The 26352-nt window shown below is 41.5% G+C and overlaps 1 protein-coding gene across 1 annotated transcript in view; it reads left to right on the forward strand.

Moving 5' to 3' along the window:
- st6galnac5a (ST6 (alpha-N-acetyl-neuraminyl-2,3-beta-galactosyl-1,3)-N-acetylgalactosaminide alpha-2,6-sialyltransferase 5a) overlaps positions 1-22437 on the forward strand; it is a 61667-nt gene extending 39230 nt beyond the window's left edge. Inside the window, exons 4-5 of the mRNA XM_083890520.1 lie at positions 11723-11830; positions 22095-22437. Coding sequence (XP_083746646.1) covers positions 11723-11830; positions 22095-22353 — 367 coding nt within the window. The 3' untranslated portion in view covers positions 22354-22437. The remainder of the gene's footprint in view (positions 1-11722; positions 11831-22094) is intronic.
- Positions 22438-26352: the final 3915 nt, after the last annotated feature.

Here is a 26352-nt window from a genome sequence, read left to right on the forward strand (position 1 = left end):
TATCACACACCGCTTTCAGATGACTGAGCACTGAATTCTGGCGATTCTCCAGAGTCTGCCTGCAGAGGCTGTATGTGTGAATTCTCCAGTAAGTTGGCTGTAGGCGACTGGACTTGCTTGAGTTGAGTCGTATGTGTGAATGCAAAGCTACCTCCCAAGGATAATCTCTGGATAATGTCCAAGTGAACGCAGCAGGAGTGAGTGATAATTAGTGGGCTGCATGTGTCGGACATTTACGAGTTGCCTTGAATGCATCTTGAAGCCATCTCTCTGAGCTCAACGCTGTGGTCCCTGCAAACATAATGAGGTTTACCGGGGTCATCTACTGGATCTTAAATGCATCTCATTAGCTGCTCCTTTTCTGTTTGCCTTTTTTGGAGTGGAGAATCAGGGGTGAAAGCATCAAATAGCATTTTTTTTTTTTGATACAATACCAATATCACAAACTTGAGTATCTTGAGTATATGTGATATAATCGTATACCTCTGCCAAACTCCTCCAGGCGAAACAAGATCAGACAAGGAAGAAAACAGCAATAAACGGAACAATATTGTTATTCCATATATCATTCCGTAATAACGCCGCATCCCTGTACACTTACAACCCTTTACAACAGAAACGTGTTCATCCAAAGCACAAACAGAGCGTTGTAGTTAGTGCCGTACAACGTAACGAGGATTGTCCTGACATCTGCACGAGGGAAACAAAAACAACCACTGCATAAACGCATGGCACAGCACAGAAGAGCCAGCTCATCTGGACAGGACTCAGTTGTCCACCTACATCTGAAGGACAGGAGACACTGCAGTATTATGAGACAATGTGGGCCAAACATCAGTGTCGACCATGTTTGACTCCTGTAAGACAGTAAAATGAGCAAGAGGTGTCCAGCTAAAAGCAGTTCACTAAGTAATTTTTTCTTTTAACTTACTGTAAATCAAGCCAGAACGGCGTCATCGAGTTAAATTTCATGAAAATGTAAGTGAAGTAGTTTCTTTTGCAAGAGGGTTTTTCAGGGTTCGTGTTCAACATGAAGGAGTAACGTAATAAAAACCCTCCCGACTGTGACGTGACTGCACACCTTTGCTCAGGCTGAACAGGATTAAAAGACAAGTTCATAATTAACGCTTAATGAAAGCACCCCACGCTGCACCCACCTATGAGAGCACGGAGACTTGTCGTGACACAAACCTGGTGACCCGTTTGGACAAAAATAGAGAAATGATCGTCAGACTCTGAGTGTTTCTGTTGAGATATTGAAGCAAAATAAACCAAGATGGTTGGATTATGTTAGTAGTTATCAGTGGTTACAGTTAGACAAGAGTTAATTATGAAGATCTGATGGTAGTTATAGGTGAGTCTGAAATGATATACTACATAAGTGTATCTGTGTGTTTTCGTCCTGGGGCTGGTAGTTGCGTCCACCTGGATCGATGCCTTTTTTCCATTTACCATTGTGACGCAGCGACTCATCACTGACTCGGCAAACACATTTGGATTGACCACGCACCGTCACACAGACACTGCACTTTTCCCGTCTCCCTCTCTTCCTCCTTTTCCATCACCATAAATAAAGGTTTACAACCACTTGTGTGACAGTCAGAGTAGCTTCACTTTACCCCAGCTGCGCACAGATTGCATGTTGCAGTTCGGTTCCGGGCTCGGATAAAAATCGACCTGCTGTGTTCGGTTCAGGTTTCGGTCAATGTACACCCACACACAGACAGACACTCTTTGTCTGAGCCTTTGTCTGTGGTGTCAGTGGAGACGGAGAATCTGATGAACAGCTCGGACATCCGTCCTTCTCAACCTGCACCTACAGTAATTGCACATGTTTACACTGAGCAAACAGCACGAGGAGAGAATAAGAAACCTATATAGTTGGAAGTCGAAAAGTTTCACGGAAAAGCTATTAGCATGCAGAATGTGCTGCAACGTTGTGAAATAAGACTATTTTACATAATGTATAAAATTAGTCGGATATTGCCTTTAACGCTTTGGATCCTGCGAGAGAGCTGCATTAATAGCGCAGTTTCTGGGTAATCAAGTGTATGATGGACAACCCTGCAAGCCTGTAATTGTAATTATGGGTTATACCATTTCAGTCAAGGTAATTAGGATGGTGTGTGTGTGACGATTCCACAACCACCCATTTTAATCACGGCAGTGGAGCAGCAATGGAAGAACTTCTTCTGCATCATCTGTGTTAAATTGTTCAGCTGGTGATTAAAGGCCAATTAGCTTTTGAAACTTTTTACTTCTGTTTAGCTGTTAGCTGTTAGTTTTATGATAACCACTAACAGCTCACCTGTGGTGCACTGGGGTTTTACCCTGGACACATTACATTAGGACAGAGTTGTGGTCGAGCATTCTGGAAGAAAATGTAGGCCTGATATGCTACTGAGGAAAAAATATGTAAAGTGACAACGTTTGGTTTTTGGTTATCACGTTCGATCCCTTAAACAGCAAGTTAACCTGCAGTTAAAAAGAAACCTTTTTAACATACAAGCCCGAGCTTGGGAAAAAAAGAAAATTATGTGTTTAATGAATCAGAAAAGGTAAAAAAAATGAAAAGAGAACCCTCAGCAGGGTCTCTCAGGATTAAATAGCTTTACAGCAGGGGTGGGAACCTTTTCTCCTATCAAGGGCAATTTCAATTTTTCTAACATCCTTTCGGTGCCATAAGCCTGTTAAATTATTGAGCACATGTACATCACTCTAACCTCACTAATGTGACAACTGGAACGGTGGGCGAGGCATCTCATGTCAGATGCATAGTATTTATGCAGATGATGCTTCTCGTAAGTCCTTGGAGTCCTTGGATAGTAAATGGTCTCAATTGTTAGTTTGAGTTTTTCTTTAAAATAACATGCATTTACAGTCAAATAGACGCCGTCTAGTGCTGTATAATAGGTACAAGGTTGCAGGCGTCGGTGATTGCGCACGCGGACTCTCAGAGTCAGTCATAGCGGAACTGTCGGAAGTCGGAACTGTTCCCGGGTTAGGGTTGGAGGCTGTTGAGTTTGTTGGAGGGAGGAGCTCGTCTCTGCTTTTTGCAGATGATGTTGTGCTCTTAGCTCAATCAAACTACGATCTTCTGCTATTGTTGGGGATGTTCATAGCGGAGTGTGAAGCTGTTGAGATGAAGATCAGTAATCATGGTTCTCAGCCAGAAAAAAGGATGGATTGCCCACTCTGGGCCAGGGAAGACGTCCTGCCTTGTGGAGGAGTTTAAGTATCTTGGGGATGAAAGGATGAAACGGGAACATCCTGCAGTGATGCCGACGGTCAACCAATCTGTTGTGGTGAAGAAGGAGCTAAGCAGGAGCTCTCAATTTTCCAGCCGATCTTCGTTCCAACCCTCACCTATGGTCATGATCTTTAGGTAATTACTAAAAGAATGAGATTGTGAATACAGGCGACCAAAATGAGTTTCCTCAGCCCTACAGATAGGTTGAGGCACTGAGTCAGGCCCACCCGCACTCATCCAAATTGTTCACTTCTAGTTTCATAAAACCACATTGTGCTGGCAAAATACAAAACCTCGAGGCTTTAGAACAGCAGCTCATGAACCAGTGGGTGATGTCACAGTGTGCTGCCACTTGGTTTTTGAAAGAAAATGCTCCCAGCATGTGTTGTGCCCCAAAGAGAGATGCAAAACTTAAGTGTATGTCTTCAGGATTGTTTCGAGACAGATCAGTGACCACAAACCTGTGCCGAAATATCACGGTGCAAGACAACGACAAGACGTCGTGACTTGTTTGTCCCCGGAGCTAGATGGCCAGAACTGTGGCCAGATCTCGGAGTAAAAGTATGAATTCAGTGTATCCCATGTTTTGAAAGGAGCTTTTTTTATTACGTCACCATTTTGTGTCTCTTGATGGTTTTATCGTACTGAAATGGAGAATTGGCTCCATCAATGTTTATCTCAGTGAAAATTGATCTGAAAAGATGAAGTAAAATCAGAATATGCAGACCAAAGGTGTTTCTTTTCTCTTTTCCACAGTCTTCCACAGCAAACGTCTGCTTGTTTTTATTTTACTTTTGAAGATAAGAGAAACCTTTGGTATTGCCTTCACTCGTGAAAGGAAACAAAAACCTGTGTCGAGAAGAAAATCTGCCGCAGGTGGAGAGGAAATTTTCTGAGAAGACGTAAGAATAAGTGAACTCTGGTAGGTAAAAAAAATAAAATGTGCTAAGAAAGAGATTTCAAACAAGGGAAAGAACCTTTATTCCTGCTGTTTCCACCCCGGAGGAATGCAAAACTAAAGTGATGCAACAGGAGTGGGAGATGTGATCAGACAATGCTACTCAAGCAGCTAAACACGGCCTTGGATGAAGTGAAGGTCTTTTCTTACAATTAAAAAACAACAACAACAACAACAAAGAAACAACACTGAACACCAGGGTTAAACATGTCAGGTATAAACATCTCCCTGTTTCTAGCGCAGGAATAGATTCAATGTGAATCAGCTTCACGTCCCTAAGAGTGCACTGAATATTATGCTACACGGGTGTTTCACCTAATCACATGTTCATATGACGTTTACCTCTCAACAGGTGTATGACAACCATTATGATACACGTGATGACAACACGGTAATTCCTCTAATTACCTCCATTTTCTGAGTAGATCTATATATCCAGTGCGTCACATTTAGGAGGATTTATTGACCTGTAATTGAATATAGCACCGATAAGTATGTATGTGTAGGTGTATGACTGCTTTCTAAATAAATAAAACAATAACAACACAGATTTCATTAGAAATAAGGATGTTTGCACAATGTAAGCGCAAAAACAAAGCAATACTTTTTTAGCTCCATGGTAGCTTTTGAAAGGGAATTACAGTCCTGTTATGATCGGCAGTCTCCCCATTGAATAAAAATTGGTTCCAATCTGTGTTAAAAAGCCATCACTCTGCGTGTTTACACGTATGTTGAAAGTCCGATTTTTAGTCAGGCTAAGACAATAGTTCAGTTTCCGATAGTCTGACTAAAATCGAGCGAGTCTTAATCGGACTAACATACCTGGATAACACAATTCATAGTCCGATTTCATTATGACAACACAGCAACCATCAAATTTGTATTTGTATCATGATTAACATGTACAGCAGGTAGGAAACATACAGCACCACAGCACAATCCATTTCACCATCCATCTCACCGTTTTCTGTGACGTAAAGGTCAACAGGAAACTGATTCAATACACACGAGATTATAGAGAGACTCCGGGATCCGAACCGATGACCTTTTTGCTGTGAGGCGACAATGCTAGCCACGGCACCGTGTGAATCCCACCCCCCATGTCCATTTAATTGACCTCCGCCTGAGTGTGTTTGTTTGTCTGTCTGTTAGCAACATAACTGGGGATGAAATTTTTCAGGAAATGTCTGCAATGGTACCAGGAACAAGTGATTACATTTTGGCCGTGATCCGCTATCACTATTTTTATCGCTGTTTTGTGGTTGGCTGAGCTGCCTTGGCGGAGGTCTGCGCTCTCTGCGGGTGCTTCTAGTTTGTATTTAATTGTGATGTTTGAATAAATTATTTAACTAATGAATAGAAATAGGATTTTAGGACCAACTGATCAAAAACACTTGAAACTACTCATTAAATGGGTCATTTCTGCGCGACTCACAGAACCACACTGTTCAAACACAGGGATTAGGGAGTAGCGGCGCGCCGTCTGTCGTCCTCCTCGCAGCTTGTTTTCCATCCTTTTAAAATATAGCCACTGAAGCTCAGAGCTTGACATTTCACATCACATTATTCACCGGCATGTTCATCAACAAGGAAACGGAGACGACTTCTTATGCGAGATGAGCTGCGCGCCTCCTCGCTAAGACCTCCGCGCAGCCACCACTGAGTGCTTGATGAGAAAATGCTGTGCTCTAAAATGTTGAATGTTTTCCAATTTGCAAGAGTTTTGTGTGTGTGTGTGCGAGTGTCTGTGTTTGATTGACAGAGTCAGAACCACAACAGATGGACATAAAATGGATAAAAATGTTCATCCAGTTCTGATTGAATCAAAGTGTGTGCAGATTTTTTTTAACTGTTTTGTTTTTTGCTTCCGTCTCTTTATATAACTTTCTAAATATTCTACTTCACGCTGTCACGTATCTGTGGAAATGGCACATACATACATTAATGTACAGCTTCTGAACAGTCTCAACAATTTTTTGTGTTTTATTGTTAATTTTTTTTAATCTAAATAGTGATTTTGCGGCTCCAATCCTCTCTCAGTGACTAAGATTCTTAGATTCACTCCAATTGATCCGGTGAAGGTTTCTGTGCTACTGCAGGCCTCACGTCCATGTCTCAATGTGTTGGGCATCGACCACCATACTAGATAAAGAAGCTTATTGCTTCATGATCATTGCAGGAGAAAGTGTGTGTGTGTGTGTGTGTTTTCTATCTTCATGGCCACAGTTGCTGGACAAGCAGTGGGGCTTTGTGCCACATCCACATGTTTTCTTTTGAAGTTGACCCCCTTTTTAAAAGAGTCGCAAAAATGACTTTGTGCAGGTTGGATTTAGGCAGATATTCTACCTAATCTATCTGTTTTTTTTGTTGGAAACTGCACATCAGAATGCATTCAATGTAAATTATCCAAATCTACTCTTTATAAAGTAAAGGATTTATTGAATAAAAACTGCCTCAGGATATTGTACTGTTCACTTGTAATGTCACACTCATGACAGATGTCAAAATTTGGGGAAACACTAAAACAAACTTAGATACTCATAATTAAACTTCAGAAAAGAGGAATTACAATAATAAACAAGTACGAGTTATTTATGTCTGCTCAGAGGAGTTTACGAATTGCCAAAATGGACGCCAAAATTAAAAATGGATGACTTCCTGTTGAGTTGAGGCCATGGTTACGGTCAACTCTTTTGTTTGTCTTGGTTCTCCTGTTTTCACCTTATGGGGCGCTATGGAGCCCTTGAGCAACGCACGGGTCTGGGAACTTCACGAAATGAAGATATTCATTCATTCATTCATCTGTTTTGGAATAAGCAAAAAAACAACAACAATAATAACAATAACTTCTCTACACCAAAGAAATAAAAGCTAATTCTTCAATTCATCCAATACTTTTACTCCGGACCAAATGGTGAGACACAGTGTGCACCACAGCACGAGCATGGATAAAATACTAATAGAGAAGTGAGCACACTCCCTACCAACACAACACGGGAAAGTATTTCCTTCATTATGACTGAAACCCTTTCAACAGTCTGGAAACACTTCTTCAATTTCTTAAGAAAACCTGCCCCAATTCCACCAATCCCCAAACAGGAGACATGTTCAAAACAGAAAAATGCTAAAAAGGCTTCTTTCTTTTCCCCCACTGCACTGTTGTCTCGCTCTCTCTCTCTCTCTCTCTCTCTCTCTCTCTCTCTCTCTCTCTCTCTCTCTCTCTCTCTCTCTCTCTCTCTCTCTGTGTGTGTGTGATGAAACAGGAGAGAGGAAGCCTGAGCACACTTTCAAACAGCCAGGTAAACCTTCCACTCCAAATGTGTCACCCTCATCAATTGGAGGCGAGCGGGGTGTCGACGTGACTGCCTGCTTGTTCCTGTCAAGACTTTTCTCGTCAAGCCTGGGTTTGTGTTTCTCTGAGTTAAAGCGTCAGCCAGTGTGGGTGTTGTTAGTGTGCTTTGTGGAGACGACAGGGAGAGAGTTTGAACACTCGTAAAAAAAAGAAAAAAAATATCATGTTGACATAATGTGGAATATCCACCATATGAAGATCTATACATTTCAATTGTCTAAGTGGCAATGGTTGGGATTTAATGTTTGCCACCAGTTGCAGTGCACACAGCTATAGGATGGTGAAATTCACTGACTTTATTGATCACCCGACAGCTCTGATACATCCATCTTCTGCCGCTGTATCCTCGACATGAGAAGTCGCTGGTGCCAATCCCATTTGACATAGGGCGAAACGCGGCGTACACCCTGGACCGATCGCCGGTCCATCACAGGGACATATAAAGACAAACAGCCATACACTCTCACATTCACACCTTGTGTCCAATTTGCCTAATCCTAATAAAAAGAATTATTAAAGGGGACATATTATGCAAAATCAACTTTTTAATCATTTTAATACTTATACTTGGGACTCTGTAGGCCCTATGAGTAGGAAAAGTGTGAAAAAAGATGACTCAGTCATGTTTTTGTGGTCCTCCTCAGTCTAAGTACAGGAGATAAAACGTGATGTTGACTTCCGCACTCATTGCTACGTCACAATGAGACATTCCTGGAATTGTTGTCTTGCTGAGCTCCGCTTTGTCCCTAAAAAACGCGAGAGTGCAGGCGAGGGCAATAGTATCTGGAAGAGAGGAAGTATGCAAAGTGTTCTATTCTTGTCTGCACAGTGCAGCACAGAGTTCTACACAAACTTCCAGCCTCAGAGGATTTACGTGTCCAGTGGATACATTTTATATATGACGGCAATGTGCCGGCTAGAGTCGGCAAATGATGGCTTTTTTAAATGCTAACTGCTGTTAGCTGCCGGAGCCTCAGCGACGCTGACGTAGTTTCCTGTGTCTCATTTGCATTTAAAGAGACAGGCACTCAAAAGCGAGCGTTCTGAACAGGGCTGTTTTGGCAGAGTGATTGAACTGCTGTGGTGCTATCTGTGACATGTTCATTAGGACACCAGGGAACTAGGTTAACTTGGGGAAATAGGGTCTAATATGAGCCCTTTAAGATCCAGGTTACTTTACAGGTGACAACGTAACCCCATCCTCGCCTCGCTGAATTCATGCACGCTCCCGCAACAGGGGATACAAATCCTGTCAGGGATAAAACTTGGCATGACACTTGCGATGCCAGGCTGTTGAGAATAAATATTTTTGTGATGTGTCATTCCCCACCTAAAATAAAACTCAAGCACACGATGATCTCTGTCCATCCCAAAGCTTGAGGGCTCTTCGCTCGCTGTATTTGTGCAGCTCTCCAGGTAATTCATGAGAAAGTTATTTACATTATTTGTGCTATTTCGTAGGAACAAATTAGTATTTTGTATTAGAGTCCCCCCCCCCCCTCTATATGTCATGTCTGGGGCTCCGTAATTTAAAGTGTCCAAATTGCCTAATCCCCGAATCTGCATGGACTGTGGGAGAAAACAGGAGAAACCAGGACTGCTAATCACTACACCAACTGTGTGGCCTAGCTCTGATACATGCATATATAATAACACAGAATTAGCTATGTTGTATCGTCATAATAGTGTGTTTTTTCTGTGTCACCAACAACCTTTATTTCTTTAGACATAATCCAAATGTGCCTGTGACAATAAAAGTGAAAAACAAAAACATATTCAGGTCAAACTAATGCTAATGTATCTGAAATTCATGTGGTAGCGAATTACCGGCGTTAGAAAACAGCCAGTGGCAGCGCTACTTTTTAAATTATTAAACAAGAAAGTTAATGTAACATAATTACTATGCATTATTGATTTTATTTTCCTCCCTCACTGATATTTTTTTCTCTCTCTCTCATTAATCCTTGTTGCATTATAACTTTTCGTCTTTTACGAGAGAAAGCGACCCCGCTGCTGGAGCCCGTTCCAATAAAGGCTGCTGAGGTTACATGTATTAAACTTGCAACACCACACCATCGCGTCTTAAAAATGCACCTGATAACTGATGCATGAATGCATCCGCTGGTTACCGCTCATAATCCCAGTCGAGATGAGGCTCAGCTGTGCAGCTCAGCTGTGCAACAACAGCAGGGAGAATAACAAGATGCGCGACTGTGCCCGATTCAGCTGATGGATTCAAATCTGTCCCTGCTGAATTTTGAATTGTAAACCTGGGACTTCAGGCCTTGTTGGAACATTTTCCACACTGTGCAGAGAAACAAGACCAGCGAGACCAGTCTGACTTCTTTCTAATATATAAATTGATTTGAGGAATATAGTTTTTTTCCCCCCCAAAAAAAAGTAGACCACGACAGCAGTAATTCAGCCAACAAACCAAAGACCAGGTAGTTTTCTCTCTCTTCATGGTGGATATTACAGCAAAAAGTGATTCAATGGTCCCCCCGGATAAGTAAATTGTAGTGAATTTGCATTATCAGAAGAACTGTGAATGCGACAGTCCTAGTGACACAAGGGGTCGCCCGCATCTTTCCAGTCATTCAAGCACCTCATGATTTGCAATGCTGTCATTAAAGATTTGCGTTTTTCACAGATTTCACAAGATTGGTACATGGTTTTGAAGGGGGGTTGTAGCTATGTTCTCCAGGTCCTATGTTTACCGCTTTCCCCCAAAAGAGAGCTTCCGTTTCTCAGTTACTACAGAGATTTTTCAGGTCTCTACCTCGCGTTACGGTAACTGTTATGGTTACGGGTAGGGTTAGGGAAATGGACATGGTAGGGGATATAGGTAGGGGATAGAGCGCATCGTCATGTGACCACGGCTCCGTGGCGAAAATAACACCGCAATAACACCATGCATTACTTTTCGTAGCTTTCAGTGCCAATCTTTCATGGAAAAATAATCCCTATATATTATTGGACCTGTTATGGAAAAGCGGGGAACATAGGACCTGGGGAACGTAGGTACCCTGATCGTTGATCAGTAACATCAGTTCATCTGCTTCCTTGTAAATGTAAAAACATTTTTAACAATTATTGCAACATTACAGTGAAACACAGTTATAATCGTGTTTTAATATCATCTCATTCCCACGGTGCGCGATACCTCACGATACAATACGCGATAGATGGTCCACAGCTACACAGATACAGCGATACTGTGATAATCGATACATTGCAAGACCATCATATAGCGATACATCGCGATGTCTGTGTAACTGAAGAAAACAAAAAGTTAAAAGTGTCGATGTCTAAGTCGATGCATTGAGCGTGGATGGAGCGTAGTTTTCTCCTAACAAGGAGGCATGAAGTAGCGATGCCCAACAAGTGAAACTGGCTTAATGTGTTAATTAAAATATAGATATTTGCCCCGACGTATCCGTTATCGTATTGCACGAGGAAGGACGATGATATATCACCAAATCTATATTGAGACCCACCTCTACTGCACTGAATGGGAGAGTCAATACAAACACGCTATTCTTCATACACTATATGCTGCAAATTGAATGTAAACTCTTCAGAATGTTCTCATTGTTCAACAGGATATAGTTGTTTCACTGTCAAAAGGAATCAGGGCAAAAGTTTCAGATATCTTTCAGTTCCTCCTCACTGCAAACCAAGGATTTCTGTGGCTGTTCTGTTCAAATCCAACAAGGAATTGTTAAAAATACATGGAGTCAGACTAGGGTGGTGTTTTTTTTTTTCATTTGCCAAGAACTCTATGAAACACACCACTGTGATGGACATTTAGAGATTTGTAAGAAAACTGTGTTTACTGCTCATTTAAAAAAAGTGCACTCCCACAAGCAAGGCTATTTTGTGATGAAGGGTTCGATAATTTGACAGGGTTCATTTGTGTCCGTCGATATGTAGGATGGAGCTGTATTTTAATGAAGATGTGAAGGAATTATGAATGACCTGGCAGCCGGGAAAATGGAAACTCGGCATTTCAAGAAGTCTTTACTCAGGCGCAGATTTCCTGATTATCAGTCTCACATTCACACATTCAAACGAAAATCTAATACGGTGCAGTCTTCATCCGTATGTTCTGCCACACGTGAAATCTGTCGAACTGTCTTTTTTTTTTCTCTCTTTTCTGCAGGAGGGTATCAAACTCCTGGCTGAGCACCGGCTGGTTCACGATGACCATAGCTCTGGAGCTGTGCGACAGGATCAACGTGTATGGCATGGTCGCCCCTGACTTCTGCAGGTGAGACAGTGACGCTGAACGTAAAACAGCAGAGCTGTTTGTACAGAATCTTACAGGCATTTGATATTGAAAGATTAATAAAAGGTCACTGTGGCTGCTGATTAGCTTGAATCACTCAGGTCATTTTCACACCTAACCGTCCGTTAGTCTCGGTACGATGTCGCTACGAAAAACACACCCAGACGAGTTCGCTCATTGACGTATGGTGCAAATTTTGACGCCAAAATTTAAAATGGATGACTTCCTATTGAGTTGAGGTCATGGTTACGGTCGACTTTTTTTGTTCGTCTTGGCCTATAACCTCTTCCCAGCAAGTTTCGGGAAATTCGGTGGAACTCAATGCCTCTCAGTTGCCTCTGTTTTCATCTTAGGGGGCGCTATAGAGCCCTTGAGCAATGCACGGGTCGGTGTAAAGTTTCAAGAGTTTTTATTAGTGCTGTAAAAAGGTAAACGCACGTTAACGCACGTTAACGCACGTTAACGCACGTTAACGCACGTTAACGCACGTTAACGCACGTTAACGCACGTTAACGCATGACACATTTCCAATGACGACTGACTGGAAAAAGACACAAATGATGTCATGTTAACGTGCTGCGACACCGGAGTCCAAGCACCGTTTACCAGTTAGCTCCGTTAGCTGCATTAGCTCCTTTTGGCGCCGGTTAGCACGCCTACAGTCGAACCGGAGCGGTCTGTTTATTAAACAAAACGAGCAGCGCTACAAATAACCAGAGTACCTCTGTACTGCATATCTGTGCCTCTGTTTTTTAAAGTTTAGCGCTACTTTAGAGACTCATTTTAACAATCTGGAGTTGCGTAAACATGACGCCACGCGCGTCTTTTTCTGGTCAGTAGTCATGGAAACGTGTCATGCGTTAGCGCGCGTTAACGCTTGACAGCACTAGTTTTTATGCACATTAACTCAAAAATGACCATTTCAAGACATTGTATATTCTAAAACAATTGGGGACTCGGTTCAGTTGGGGGTTGCAACATACAGCCGGTCAGAGTTTGTGTTCGCACTTTTGCACCAAACCTGTTAAATAATGTGTTCCCCTCCTCACCTGAGGTGGCGCTACATCAAGAATAACTGAAGGAGAAGACGAGATTAACAATGAACAAGAAAACTGGCTCATCTGTTGGTTAATGCAGGCAAAGAGTAAAACATGGAGCTGCATCAAATCCTATTGGTCTTTTTTACTTAGTTTTATGTGAACATACGATTTCTCCCGGCTATCGATCTACACGCACGGTATGTTTTGGTTGCGTTTACCCACAATGCCCTGCGTTGTAGTCCGCTTCTTGCATTTGGTTCACACCAGAGTTGGCTTCTTTGGTCTGTGCATTCACACCTCCCCAAAAGCAGAGTTTCCGAGCAAAACATTCTCAATTTAATTTAAAAGAAAACTTAAAAAAAATATAATTATAAATAAATACCACTAAAAAAGGCTGCCAAGGACACACACACACATATATTATATTTAAGAAAGCTGCTTTTCTTCTTTTGTTAGTCTGTAATAGTCTGGATTATTTAGTATGTAAGTGCAGTTTTCACAGTAATCAAGTCTGTACTGGAAGGCAAATAAATGAGGGATAAGAGGTCAGAGCAGCTTTTTTTGAGTAATTCCTTTTTCAAAAGGTTTGGAGTTGTTATGGTCAGGTTAACACTGTGACAGATTGGAACTACATTAACTTGACACCCAGTTTATTCCGATTGCTCACTCTTTCGGGTCAGTGTTCTTAGACGACAGAACTATAGCTCACAATAGTGTCACAACTCACAATTAAAGCCACGCAAACCGCTCTAATAGATTGTACATTTCTTAGAGCGAATGCACGCCGATTTACTTAATCATGCAGTCAAGCAGTAGTAATTGATCGCTTTGCATTTGTGCGACTGCCTCCGTTAAAAACTGCCATTAGCAAAAGTTAACTTTCCATGACATAACTGATTGCCTTGGTTTGAGGCCTTTGCACAACAGAGCAAAAATATTCCACATTTCTATTATGTCGTGATGAAATGATGAAGTTTAAACTCTCGAACTAATCATTCATCCTCTCTTCCTCTTGTTACTTAGCTTTTCCGTTATTTCGCCCTCTCTTTTTTTCCCGTAAAGTGGCCGAACACCGGCTCACTCAACTGTCACAATTTTGTGTGTTGAGTTTACATTTAAATTGTTCAACACAAGTGGAGTGGACCCTTAAAGGTGGAGTAGGCGACATATGTTTGGCAGTATTGATCGATCTTTCCCATAATTACCCTTCAACGTGAGCGAGAGACCCAAAGAAAGGGCGCTCCTGTGACTGCAACGACGCTGAAAAACAGCCTTAACAAAAAAACGAAAATGGAGAGCTGCGCAATTAATGCAATACAGTGTTTGTTTGCAAAGGTGACGGACAGGTTGACAGGTGGGTTTGAGGCAGGAGTCTCAGTGGACAGATGATATTGTAATCTGCAGTGAGAGACAGGGACAGGTGGACGAGAAGAGCCTGAAGTGGAAGGAAGGTGAAGGAGAATATCTGTCAGAGAGACAGGTGAAGAACAGTGAAGACGCCTGCCAGGAGTGGAGGTGGTGAAAGTGGATGACTTTAAATACCTGGGGGGGGGTTAGGGTGAGGGTGAGGGTTAACCCAACCATCCACACAGTAATGGACAGTGCACAAGAGAGGTGAAGAAGAGGAGGAGGAGGAGGGGTGATGAGTGACAGAAGGATAGTGAAAGGCAAAAAGTGAAAGGGAAGGTTGTCAAGACGAAAAGTGAGACTCGGCTTTTAGACAGTGGCACTGTCAAACAGACAGGAGACGGAGACGGAGGTGTCCAAGCTGAAGATGCTGCGATTTGTCGCTGGGAGTGACCGCGATGGACAGGGTTAGAAATGAGCACATTCGAAGGACAGGTTTTTGAAAATAAACTAAGAGGGAGGCAAGGTGGAGATGGTTCAGTCACTTTATGATATTTGATGATGTTAAAGATGGATCTGACAGAGGAAGACCACAGAGAAGGTTCGTGGACGTTGTGGAGGAGGACATGAGGTCAGTTGGTGTAGCGGAGAAGGACGCAAGAGAGAGAGAGAAGATGGAGGCAGACGATCCACTGTGGCGAGAAGCCGAAAGAAGACGAGGCATTCGTTTATATAGGTCAATATCAGTGGAGCATTTCAGAGATGGAGAGGTCGTCTTGGGTCATTTCTTCCATATGGTTAAAATGGTTTGTATTTATTTTGCACTTCACCAGTTTTTTTCAATTCACACACACAGTCATAGAGCACATGTATATTCAGAGCTCTTTCTACCACACTCATTCATTCATTCAGTGCTGGCACAGCTGCCAGGAGCAATTTGGGTTAAATGTCATTCAGAGGAACACACTGGCTCTGTTCAGACCTGATATTAATGTCTGTCCCGAGAGAACCAATGGCACGTTAAGTACATCCTAACAACTGGGATTAAAATGAGTCCCAAATGCATTTCCTGTGACCACATGGGATTTGACCTCACGTTGCTGCCCGATGTTCAAACGCACGGGGACGAAATTCTGACTGAGCAGATGTGTCCATTGTCCATGTGTGTGTGTGTGTGTGTGCGTCTCAGGTAACTGAGAGAGTGTTGGGAGGACAGATTGTGCTCACGTGTGCTAAAGAACGTGACCACATGCATCAACAAACCCCATCTGAATGTGTGTGTTTTTTTTTTGTGTGATGTGGATGCAGAGCGCTGTTCGCTCATGATTGAATCATTCAGGAGAAAGACTGAATGAATATCTAACTGCGGTTATTTTGACAGGAATCGGAGGGAACGGTCATTTTTACGGCATCATTCTCATTTTCAAAATCGTGATATTTGTGCAGATCTGTGCAGAAACAAAGGTGTTCTCTTCAGTCTGTAGAAAAAGACTTGTATAGATCAAGACAATAATAAAGCGGTAGAAGATGGATGGATATTTTGACACACAATTTAGCTATAACAGATATTGCGCCTCCTGAGATTTTAAAATTGCAGTATACTGTATAGCGATTTTGATATCATTTCGATTAATTGTTACTCAGGACGAATATTTATACCATATACTGTATATACCAGTCAACTCTATGCACTGAACCATATTGTTAGCCTTTTGGTAATTGTGATATCTGCATAACTTTACCAATGTGCTTGCAAAAAAATGTGTTTTTTCTTGTGTTTTCAAACTGATTAATCTATTATCAAAATAGTTTAATCGATGAATTGTCTCAGCTCTACTTCTGTGCCCAACTTGTGGAATAACGACAGTTTGAGACGTAATGTAAACGAGAGAGTGCGGAAATGTGCAGGTTTTCAGAGAGACACAGTCGGCACAGTGAGGCTATTCCATTCATCCAACTTGATTAGATTTGTTGTTTAACTGAAAAACGAGAACGCTCCACAAGTACTAAGAATACGCAGCGGCCTCCAGGTCAGACACATTCAACTAATCATACCGAGTGATTTTTTTGCAAATTGTTTGTTTGACCTTGATAACGGCCATGTACCTGCAAAACAAACGACCGTGTTAGGTTACATGATGGTTAAATGTGAAATAACCGCTTTTCTCATCATTACAGTTTGTCCACACGGTTGTTGTGTTCCGCTCTGTAGCCTCGATCCAACTTATCTGGACTCGTGTGGGTGGCTGTTTCTTGACTTAATTCAGCAGAGTAGGTGGTGCAGACATGCAGGAAATATGATTAGCATGATCATTTGAAAATGTTATATATCTTTCCAAGGTTGCTCCCTCATTTTTAAACATGACCAGGCACTTTGTGTGTGTGTGTGTGTAACCGAAATGCAAAGAACCATGGGATACTTTATCCGTTCTGCCTCCATCTTGCTCTTAGCAACGAAGGCCCCTGCCTCATTAGCCGAGTTTAATGGTTTGAATTACAGCTCACGTCTCATCCATCTCAGCAAACACTTTAATTGGATGATTTTATTGGACGGCGAACAAATCTTATTAGATTTCTCAATAAAACTGAACAAACTGTAAAAACGCCGTGTCTTTGTTTTATCCTCATACCTGATTCTCGAATTGATTGGGATCATTGATTTTTCTTTTATTATTCTTTCGCCGCTCGTCGTCGGATTAAATCTCGGCGCTAATGAAGAGGGAACGTCAGTTCATTATTTCAGTACATGTTGACGGATATTATGAGTCCATGAATGAATGATAACGATGAGGCTCTCATAACAAATGAAGATGTACAGTAATATGATTAATTAAATATACGTGTCTCTCTCTCTTTCTAACCTCAAGTCAAATATGCTTCATTAACACGTGAAGACAGAATATTAATAAATATCTGGTAAATTTATACTCTCGCTTTAATCAGAGATATCGGGATAAAATATCACTTGATGCAACTCCTTCTCATTCCTTACTTTTCTTTCACCTTCTTGCTTTTTTCTGTCTGAGCTTCAAAGGAATAGTTTTCCATGCTGTTAAGCTGCTGCTGCTGCCGTCGCCGTGTGTTTTTGAAACTACCATCCTTTGCTCTCAAAACACATTTTGAAATATTTGACTGCCAGGAATGAAAATGTGCTTTTACTGACTTCTTGCAGATTGCCGAATGACATTTTTCAAATTTCATACAAGCTTTAAAGGATGCCAGAACGCAGTGGTAAAGCAGAAGTTTGCATATGTTTGCGAAAGGTAACACTTTCGATGCATATAAGTCGCATACTAGCCCTTTATTAGTAAATATTAAAGGTCCATTATGTAATAAATCAAAAGCAACTGGCCAAAATCCTCCTAATATGTAAAAATCTTTTGCAGACTGCAAATCATGTTTTGGCATGTGGCGCCACCTACCGCCGTCTACCAATCATTGCAGTCAGTAGAGTCTCAGCCGAGCAACCACGGGTTGCCAGTTACGTCAGAGCTACAATGGCGGAGAAAAGCGAAACCTAAAAGACCTTGGTATTTTGAATTTGAGTGTAGTAACCGTTTTTGGCCACATTCTTACATATGGCGCCTTTAAGCACGTATTAACACCGTATGTAGGAAAAATCTTAATTCATGTCATAATAGAGGTAGAATAAGGTTATGTATAATAAGGTGTAAATACAAGCTTAATGATTACTAATAAAGGGCTAGTACGCTACTTGTATATGTTAGTAAGCACCTAGTTAACGGCGAATATGTGTTCCCTAATCTAAAGTGTTACCAAAAAAACAAAACATTAACATTAAAATATCACCACTGTCTGATGTTAGACAACTTAATGCTGGCACTGACTGAATATATTTGAATATCTGAGTAAACATGTGCATGGCATTTAAACTGTACACTGCATTCCCATAAATACTATAGTAGACATGCGAGTACTTTATTTTATAGTATGTTCATTGTAGTTTTTTATTATATTGACAGCTGTTATAGTAGCTTTCTTTGTTTCCTTAATTATCGTGTGTTTCTGCACACTTGTCTTTTTACGCCGCTGACTCTGCAGACAGACCTGCACAACTATCTGCTGGCATTCACACACCGTCATTGTGCTCGCACGAATGGCAAGTGAAATCTTTCGAATCGTCTCTCATCGGAGCCATTACAGGCAATCGTTGCTCCTAAATCTTTTGAAGAAATGTGAACAGAAGTCTCGGCGAGAACTGAATAGACAACAAAGGAAGGAAGAAAAAAAACACGCATGAGGCATTACATTAGGACGACAACATACGATGATTGTATCACGTCATTGTGATGGAGAAGCACTCACAATAGACCCTGATAATGGTGAAGTAACTAAACTAAAGTGACTAAAAATGCTGCACAGCGTACCAACATACAGTACTAGTGTTAAGGTGGAGGTTTATTTTCTCCCATATTGGACTATAAAGTGTTCAGATAGCATTTGTTGTTCCTATCAGGCTAATATTCTGATTTTGACCCGGTCAGAACAAGGGTCTTTCTGCATGGAGATCGCAAGTTCACCCCATGTGTGTGTGGGTTTTCTGAGTTTCCTCCCACAGTCCAAAAACATGGAGATTATGCAAACTGGACATTAACCCTTTAAGGTTCTACTCAACCATTTGGTCGACCACACTTTAAAGGTACAATATGTAATATTTATGGGTTTATATAACCCAAAATCCACTTTTTTATACATATTATGTGCTCCTGCATTGTCTAGTTGCTGTATAATAGTTTTTGTTTCATTTTCGTAGTGTTTCAAAAAGTCATGTAAAACAACATGACCGCGGACCGCGGTTGCATAGCCACTGTTAGCAGCGAGACGCCATGTTTCTCCCGGAGCCTGTAAGGACAAACGCGAGAGAACAAATCAAGCGTCTCTTTACTTGTAGCGGAAGTCCCGCCTCCTCCCTCTCCGCTTCGTCTGCTACGGCCGCGGTAGCTCGCCCTCTCCCTCGCCTCACGAACCTCATCTGCTGACACGGAGAAAGACGACGAGGACGACATTTGACCGGCTGCGGATACCGTAGCGCTCAGGGAAGGGAGGGGCTGAGCAGAGGAGCAGTTCTTTGTTGTAAATTTCAGCCTCTCCTCTAGATGTCATTATAAACTACTTACTTCACCTTTAAGTCACTATATCTCATTGAAAAATGCATCAAGCTGAACTCACTAACACTAAACTAATGCGACTTGTTCTGAATGTTGTACTTTATGAATTATGCAAACCAGGTTTATTATGAACAGACGTCTTAACCGTTTGGTAGAGACCTGTATCTAAAATACTGTAGGGTCTAAAAAAATATATATATATTGATTGTCGTTATTGTTATCATATGTAAATAAAATAAAATAATAAAAAATGCAAAGAAAAAATGTTTTCCTTTGCTTTTTTCGTGGTGCGTACCTTAAAGGGTTAAAAAGCAGTAGAAGAATGAATGGATAAACAACACCATCCTCACAAATGTCCACATATTTTTGTCCACATATCTGCCTTTCTATTTTGAAGTTTTATTGTCCCGCCAAGGTACTTAAAGCGTCTAATGCCTCCTCACCTCTTTTGCTAAAAGTTGTAGTATTGTTGCTGGGCTCTGGAACAAATCTGATAAGGCCGACGCCGTGGCTGTCCCTGGGCTCATACACTAATACTCAGCATAAACACAATTCAAAGATATGGCACTTTTGGCATCTAAATCCTTTCAGCGCGTGGGGGCTAATTTCTGCAACGGCTTACCAGATAACGTGAAAATCTCCAGAAGTTATTAGTTTTCGACAAAACAAGGTTTAAGATGCGAGATAAGCGAATGCGTTTAGCTCGTTATCGCCGTTTTTCTAAGAGCCGCTGTGTTTTTATGCAGAGTGCACGTAGCAATCACAGTGGTCTTTACTGGCAATTTTCGGGGGGGAAGCCAGCACAACTATGAATATTAGAACAGTTGGACTGAATCTGAGCCCCTTTTAATTTATGGATATTTATTATGTGTAGGCAGCTTTATATGAATGAATAAAACCAAAATAAATATAGGAAATACAAATATTAGTAATGGAAAGAATCAGAAACTGTACATTTTTAAAACGGTGGATAAACGGTGGATTATTTATTCATTCACACTTAAATTTGATGAAAGATTAAAGTAGTGCTGTCTTTTTGTGTGAAGATTATGTTCAAATGAACAAGTATGATATTGATTGTGTATGGAGTATATGTAACGACATGCTTTATCAGTTTGTTCTTTCTAATTTTCAATGTGTTTATGCTCTCTTAGAAATAAAGGTTCCAAAGGTGTCCTTCTACAAGGGCTGAGGTTCTACCTGGAACCATTTGCTTCTGAAAGAAGAAAGGGTTTTCAAGGGTTCTTGGTAACATTAATGGTTCCAGTAAGAACTATTTTGACCCAGAGAACCCTTTAAAACCCCTTTCCTGAATAAAGGCTTTTAAAAGGGTTCTTGATGGAACCCTCCAAAAGGGATCCAGGTGGAACCTTTATAAAAAGGTTCTACATGGAGTCAAAAAGGGTTCTCCGAAGCCGAAGAACCTTATTTGATTCTACTTAGCACTTTTATTTCTAAGAGCGTGTTTGCATGTGTGCAGATATATGCCTTATCATAATTCTTTCCTCCGTTAAATAGCTAACATAACTATTGCGATGTGAAAATGGCAATAAATTAGACAGGAAAATAAAAGCAACTACATGTTTATACAGGAGGAAACACGGGCAGATGGAGTTAAATGTGTGAAAGAAGGCAGCTGTGTCGCTGCGTAACTTCCTACTGTGCCTGAGGTCGTTGACGTGATTGAAGGGTGTCCTGTGTAGAACATTAGATTTCAGAAATGAGCTCCCTCTTTCGATAAGCCCGAGGCTACATTTTCCTCCTGTTATTACTATTGCACAAACAAAGTTCAAGTGCTTTTAAAAAACCTTATTTGACTTTTGTCTTAAGGGGGCATTCTGTGACTTTTCAACCATTGGTACTTACAAAAAAAAACGTTTCGAGTCGGTCCAGAGGATCAGTTTGTTCAGCAGCCAGGGCCCACATGTATTATGTAGTTGTTTATGGGTCAAATTGTTATTCTTAGAGAATTTATTTAAAAATTGGTGACACTTCAGATTAGGGAACACATATTCACCATTAACTCGGTGCTGACTAACATATATAAGCAGCATAATAGTCCTTTATTAGTAATTATTAAGCATGTATTAACACCTTATTCTACCTACCTACCGATTTTTAAGCATTTTAATACATGCTTAATATTACCTAATAAAGGGCTAGTATGCTACTTACATGCATGTTAGTAAGCACCTAATTAATGGACAATGCACATGTTGTCAAGAGTGTTGGTGGTTGAGATGTGTCCATGGATGAAATCTCAATCGCTACACAATGCGTAGATGACCATGTTGATGGATTTCCACCTGCTCGCTCTCATAAATGTTTACTGCCGCAACTCACAACGGTTGAGTGACAGGAGAGGTTCAGTAATGTTGACGCTCACACAATAAAACAATATTGAAAATGGACTTCATGTCCACTAAAAGTGGACATAGCATACAATGTCACAGTTGCCCCATTGGAGTACATCACACCCCAAAGCCTGTGTCGTGGCTACTGGCTGGACAAATTCTAAATATTCTTACACATATCCACTTTTATGAACATAGGAACCAGGTTTTAGTTGCAGATGATATATTCAATCATTCAGCTACCCCCATCCACTAGCGCCACTCATCACAAAATGAAAACCACTCTGTGGTGTCACATTTGCCTTTAGCGACTAAAAGTGTGTTGTTTTTTTTTTAAATGTCAACTGTCTCTCATGTCCCCTCTCCACCACTGCAGGGAGCCGCAGCACCACTCTGTCCCCTACCACTACTATGAGCCTCGCGGTCCGGACGAGTGTGCCATGTACATCTCCCACGAGCGTGGACGCCGCGGCAGCCACCACCGCTTCATCACAGAGAAGCGGGTCTTTGCCGACTGGGCGCGGACATTTGACATCCACTTCTACCAGCCGGACTGGAGCCCCCCGCCGCTCCCAGCCAACCGGACAGTGCAGGGGACGGTCACGGCGGCACCTTTGGTGCCTCAGAAGACGTGACCGCAGAGGGAAAGTGAAAGAAAATGCTCAAGAGATTCACACGGGGACTGAGGAACGGTTACTGGAACCTTACAGAGAGGATGAAGTCGGACAAAAAAAATAGTTAAAGCAAATGAAGACTCGAGTCTTGTTGATCCTGCTGGACATTAGTTATGAACATTTCTCCAGCTCCGTCACTGCAACTCCAGCAGTGAGTTTAGTTTAACCAGGCGAACACGTTCAGCGTTGTACATGCCCTTTTTTTGAAAACCTTGTAAAGTGAGGTTATCATCACACAATCTGCTCTCAGTGCATGCAGTGACTTACTGTGGATCCTCCTTGTCTTTGTGCATGTGTGTGTGTATGTGTGCGTGTGTGTGTGTATGCATGTGGGGGTGTGTTTACCACAGAGGAATCATGAGTTTGGGCTTTCCACAAAGCCTTTATTGGATAAAGGCTCTGAAAAGGATTCACTGCTTACAGCTCGCTGAAAGAAAAATACCATTACAATGCCCTTAATCCAACAGTGTAGTGCTGGAGGATCCTTAGACTCCGGTGTCATGCAACAAAGGCTCAGCCTCCTTCAAAGGCAGTTGTATAAATCAACTCCCCGACTTACATTTATGCTGCCTCTCAGAAATGCACATTGTGAGCTCGCCAAAGTGTCACCCAAGTCAAACTTTGCAAAGCAGTATTTTTTTTTGGGCTGAAAAGGGAAGAGTGTGACGTTCGCTGAGCATTTGGTCTTGTGTGAGTGTGTGTGTGTGTGTGTGTTTCTGGCCCCATACAGTACATATGTATCATGAGGCTTTGTCAGCTCCTGTCAAAAGTTAATAATGCAATTTTATATAACTACAAGCTGCATTTCCGTGTAAACGCACAGCCGTGCCACACGAGACTAGTGGGAGATTAAGATGGAGAGCAGGGATGCAGCAGTGGCATCCATCCCACTATATTCACCTGCTGCCGCCTCTGTGAGCCTGAATCGCCTCAAGACTTACTCCGTTCAGAAGAATACTGTTGGGGTTTTTCTTTTTCTTCTTCTTCTTTTTAAATGGACAAGTATGTGATCTGTCACTCTCCTCACTTGATTGTGTTTAATCTGCAGTCTTCTCTCATCGTATGCTTCTCACAGACTGCCCCACACTCCCACTCTCTCACTTCTCTGCTCTTTCTCCATGAATAACAACCAGGTGTCAGTCAGTCAGAGAGTGAGACTTGTGGTTATCTCAATGACACGTCCTGGCCCTAACTTGGTCACTATTGATTTTGCCCTCATCTCAGTGAGGTGAGTAATGAGAGGACAGATGCTGCGGGTCATGCACATGCTCTAGGTGCTCACACCATAGCGTTTCCATACTTCATCAGCTGCAGCGGCGGCGGTGCTAACACTGTGCGTCGAATCTGAATCTGCTTCAAACCACCGTGTGTCAGAGGATCGAAGCGATACAAGTGCCCATCGCGAGTTCCCAGAGCCCAAGGTGATACTTTCAAGACAAACGCATACAAAAGAAGGAAAAGCAAATTCTCATATTTCACACGGTGAAAGTGGAAAATAGTTTTGGCTTCAGATTCATCGGTAATTGAAAGGAATTGCTCATCGTATTTAAAAAAAAAACCTTTCTTGCCAAGAGTTGAATGAAAAGACAGATCTTTCCTTCAGTGTAGACAGGGCTCATTAGCTTAACTGTTGTATAACATAAGGATCGAAACATTAAAAAATCTAAAATGGAGAAATGGTGTTGTTTCACGTGCAGATGCAACAAATCAGATGAAAGGTTAGCATGCGAGACGTAAGGCTAGTAAAGGCCCGTTATCATCATTTTTACGTCTGTTTTCACGTTAAGTGTGTCACTGCATCTTTTGCATTGGTATGGGCGTTTACACTCTAGAGGGCAGTGCCGAGTACCAAGTTGCAGGCATCAACAAACCTATGGACATATTTAAAAGGGAATCGCAAGCAGATTTCATGGTGGTGGAATGTAAGAGTAAAAAAATATTGACCATATACTATTGACTCCATACTGCCCTCCCACGATTTCCAGTGGAATTGCTCCGTTTCATCTATCGTAAGTTCCCCTGTTTGGTGCACAATGTCGGACAAAATGAACACAAAGTTTGGACAAAAGGCTCCATCTGTATGAATGGACCTTGAGGCTATACATTGTCTCCATTCTGTTTTATGCTAAGCTACATAGATGCTACTTAACACCAGCCACATACTGAAGTTACTGTGAGGACATTAGTGACAATGAACAAGGACATCAATAATTTGACCGTTGACCCTTCCATTCATATTCCCGTATACATGTCTCACATCTACATGATCTCGCTGCTGTGAAATTATAATCTAAAGACATGGGAGGGTTTTCCAAAGTGTGTTTGTGTGAGGTGTTGACACATCACTGACACTGTCCAAGAACACCACCACCACCACCAACCTGAGACCTGTAACGCGCTCTCATTGATAATATACTGTACAGAAAACAGAGTTTACCCACTTAGCAAACGTTTGCTGCTTCGGTCTAAGATATCCTAAGAACATGGAGAAAATCTGCGTCTCTTATGTCCCTGCGAGCTTAAAACACAGATTTTCTCCATGGACTTCAGTGAAGGAGAGCGGGAGTTTACAAACGTCATCATCCAGCAGCAAAACGGGGTGTCTACAGTAACACAAATTAACATTGTTAAGATGCTATAGACTTATGCAGGCTTATATTCTATTAGGTGAATAGCCGTGTTATCAGTGAGGTGCAGCTTGTGTCCAAGGCTGGTTCATAGAAAAAGTGGCGCTCTCAGCAGATCACTGTGTCGTTAGGAGTGCGTCAGTGCCTCATGCTATATTCAAAAAAAAAAAAAAAAACTGTTTGTTGTGTCAATTTTGTTCATGTGAACATAGTGGGTGACATCAAGCTCAGCATCTCCTGTAACTCTTGGACAGAAAGACCGCTCCCAAAACATAAATGAAAATGCCATTTCATTCAATAAAATACTTTTTATCTGTGGTCTCGCACTGAGCAGTTTCTATATTTCAAAATGAAAGGGGGGAAAGGGTAATAGTGGGAGTGGAAATAAAAGGAGTGTTTCCTCGGTGGACTTTGCCCCCCAGAGATGACACTGAAAAACGGAGCTTCCATTCACACGCGTCAGTCTCTCTCTACTCTTGTGTCATACAGAAATAAAAACAGGGGAAAAAAAGCTATAGAGCCACAAGGCCTCGTCATTACCAAGATTGCCTTGACCATGTGCTGTTACTCTGCACGAGGTCATTTCTTTGTGAAAACAGCGCCCGCTACATCACCCGAATGTAAGACGAAAAAGATCAAGGCAACATTACGAGTTGATAAAAGGAAACCGAGTATTCTGCAGAGGGTCATAATCACTGCCATTATTAGAAAGCTAAGCCTTTACCCGATCAATAAAATGCATTCAAGAGGATTGAGGGCTTATAAAGCATAATTTTAAAATCTATAAACAGGGATGAAATATAACTTAGGGCTTTTCCTTTTTATCTACTTGGAAGAAGATAACTAAATTGTGCTGCAGCCGACAGTTACTTTGTCGTTTTAATTAATTCACAAAATGGACAATGTGATTTCTGTAGAATTTATCAAATTGAATATAACATTAAATACTCCACATAATAAAGACCTGTTGATTAAATTAATGCAAATTTGACCCATATAAGTTAGAGGAATGGATTAATCCAATGATTCCTGTGTGGGCTATGGGAGGGAATAAATGGCTTTAAATTGTAAGCTTTGCTTCGGAAATTTCCTTTTACAGTGCCCATAGGAAGTATGTATTCCTATAGTGGGAGCTGAAGATTTTTCAGTTATGGTAATGAATGATAAGGAACATAAAAGCTAAAATAAAACAAACACTGTGCAACCTCATTAGGCACAATGCAAATGTGCCTAATGTTTTTTTTGGAAGAAAGTCAGTTCACTGTCAAAGTGCATCAGGGCAAATGGATCATTTCCTGAATTTCAAAAAATCATTAAATTTATTCCATAAGAG

This window comes from Microchirus variegatus (assembly GCF_963457635.1).
Source record: "Microchirus variegatus genome assembly, chromosome: 5".
Classification (NCBI taxonomy): domain Eukaryota; kingdom Metazoa; phylum Chordata; class Actinopteri; order Pleuronectiformes; family Soleidae; genus Microchirus; species Microchirus variegatus.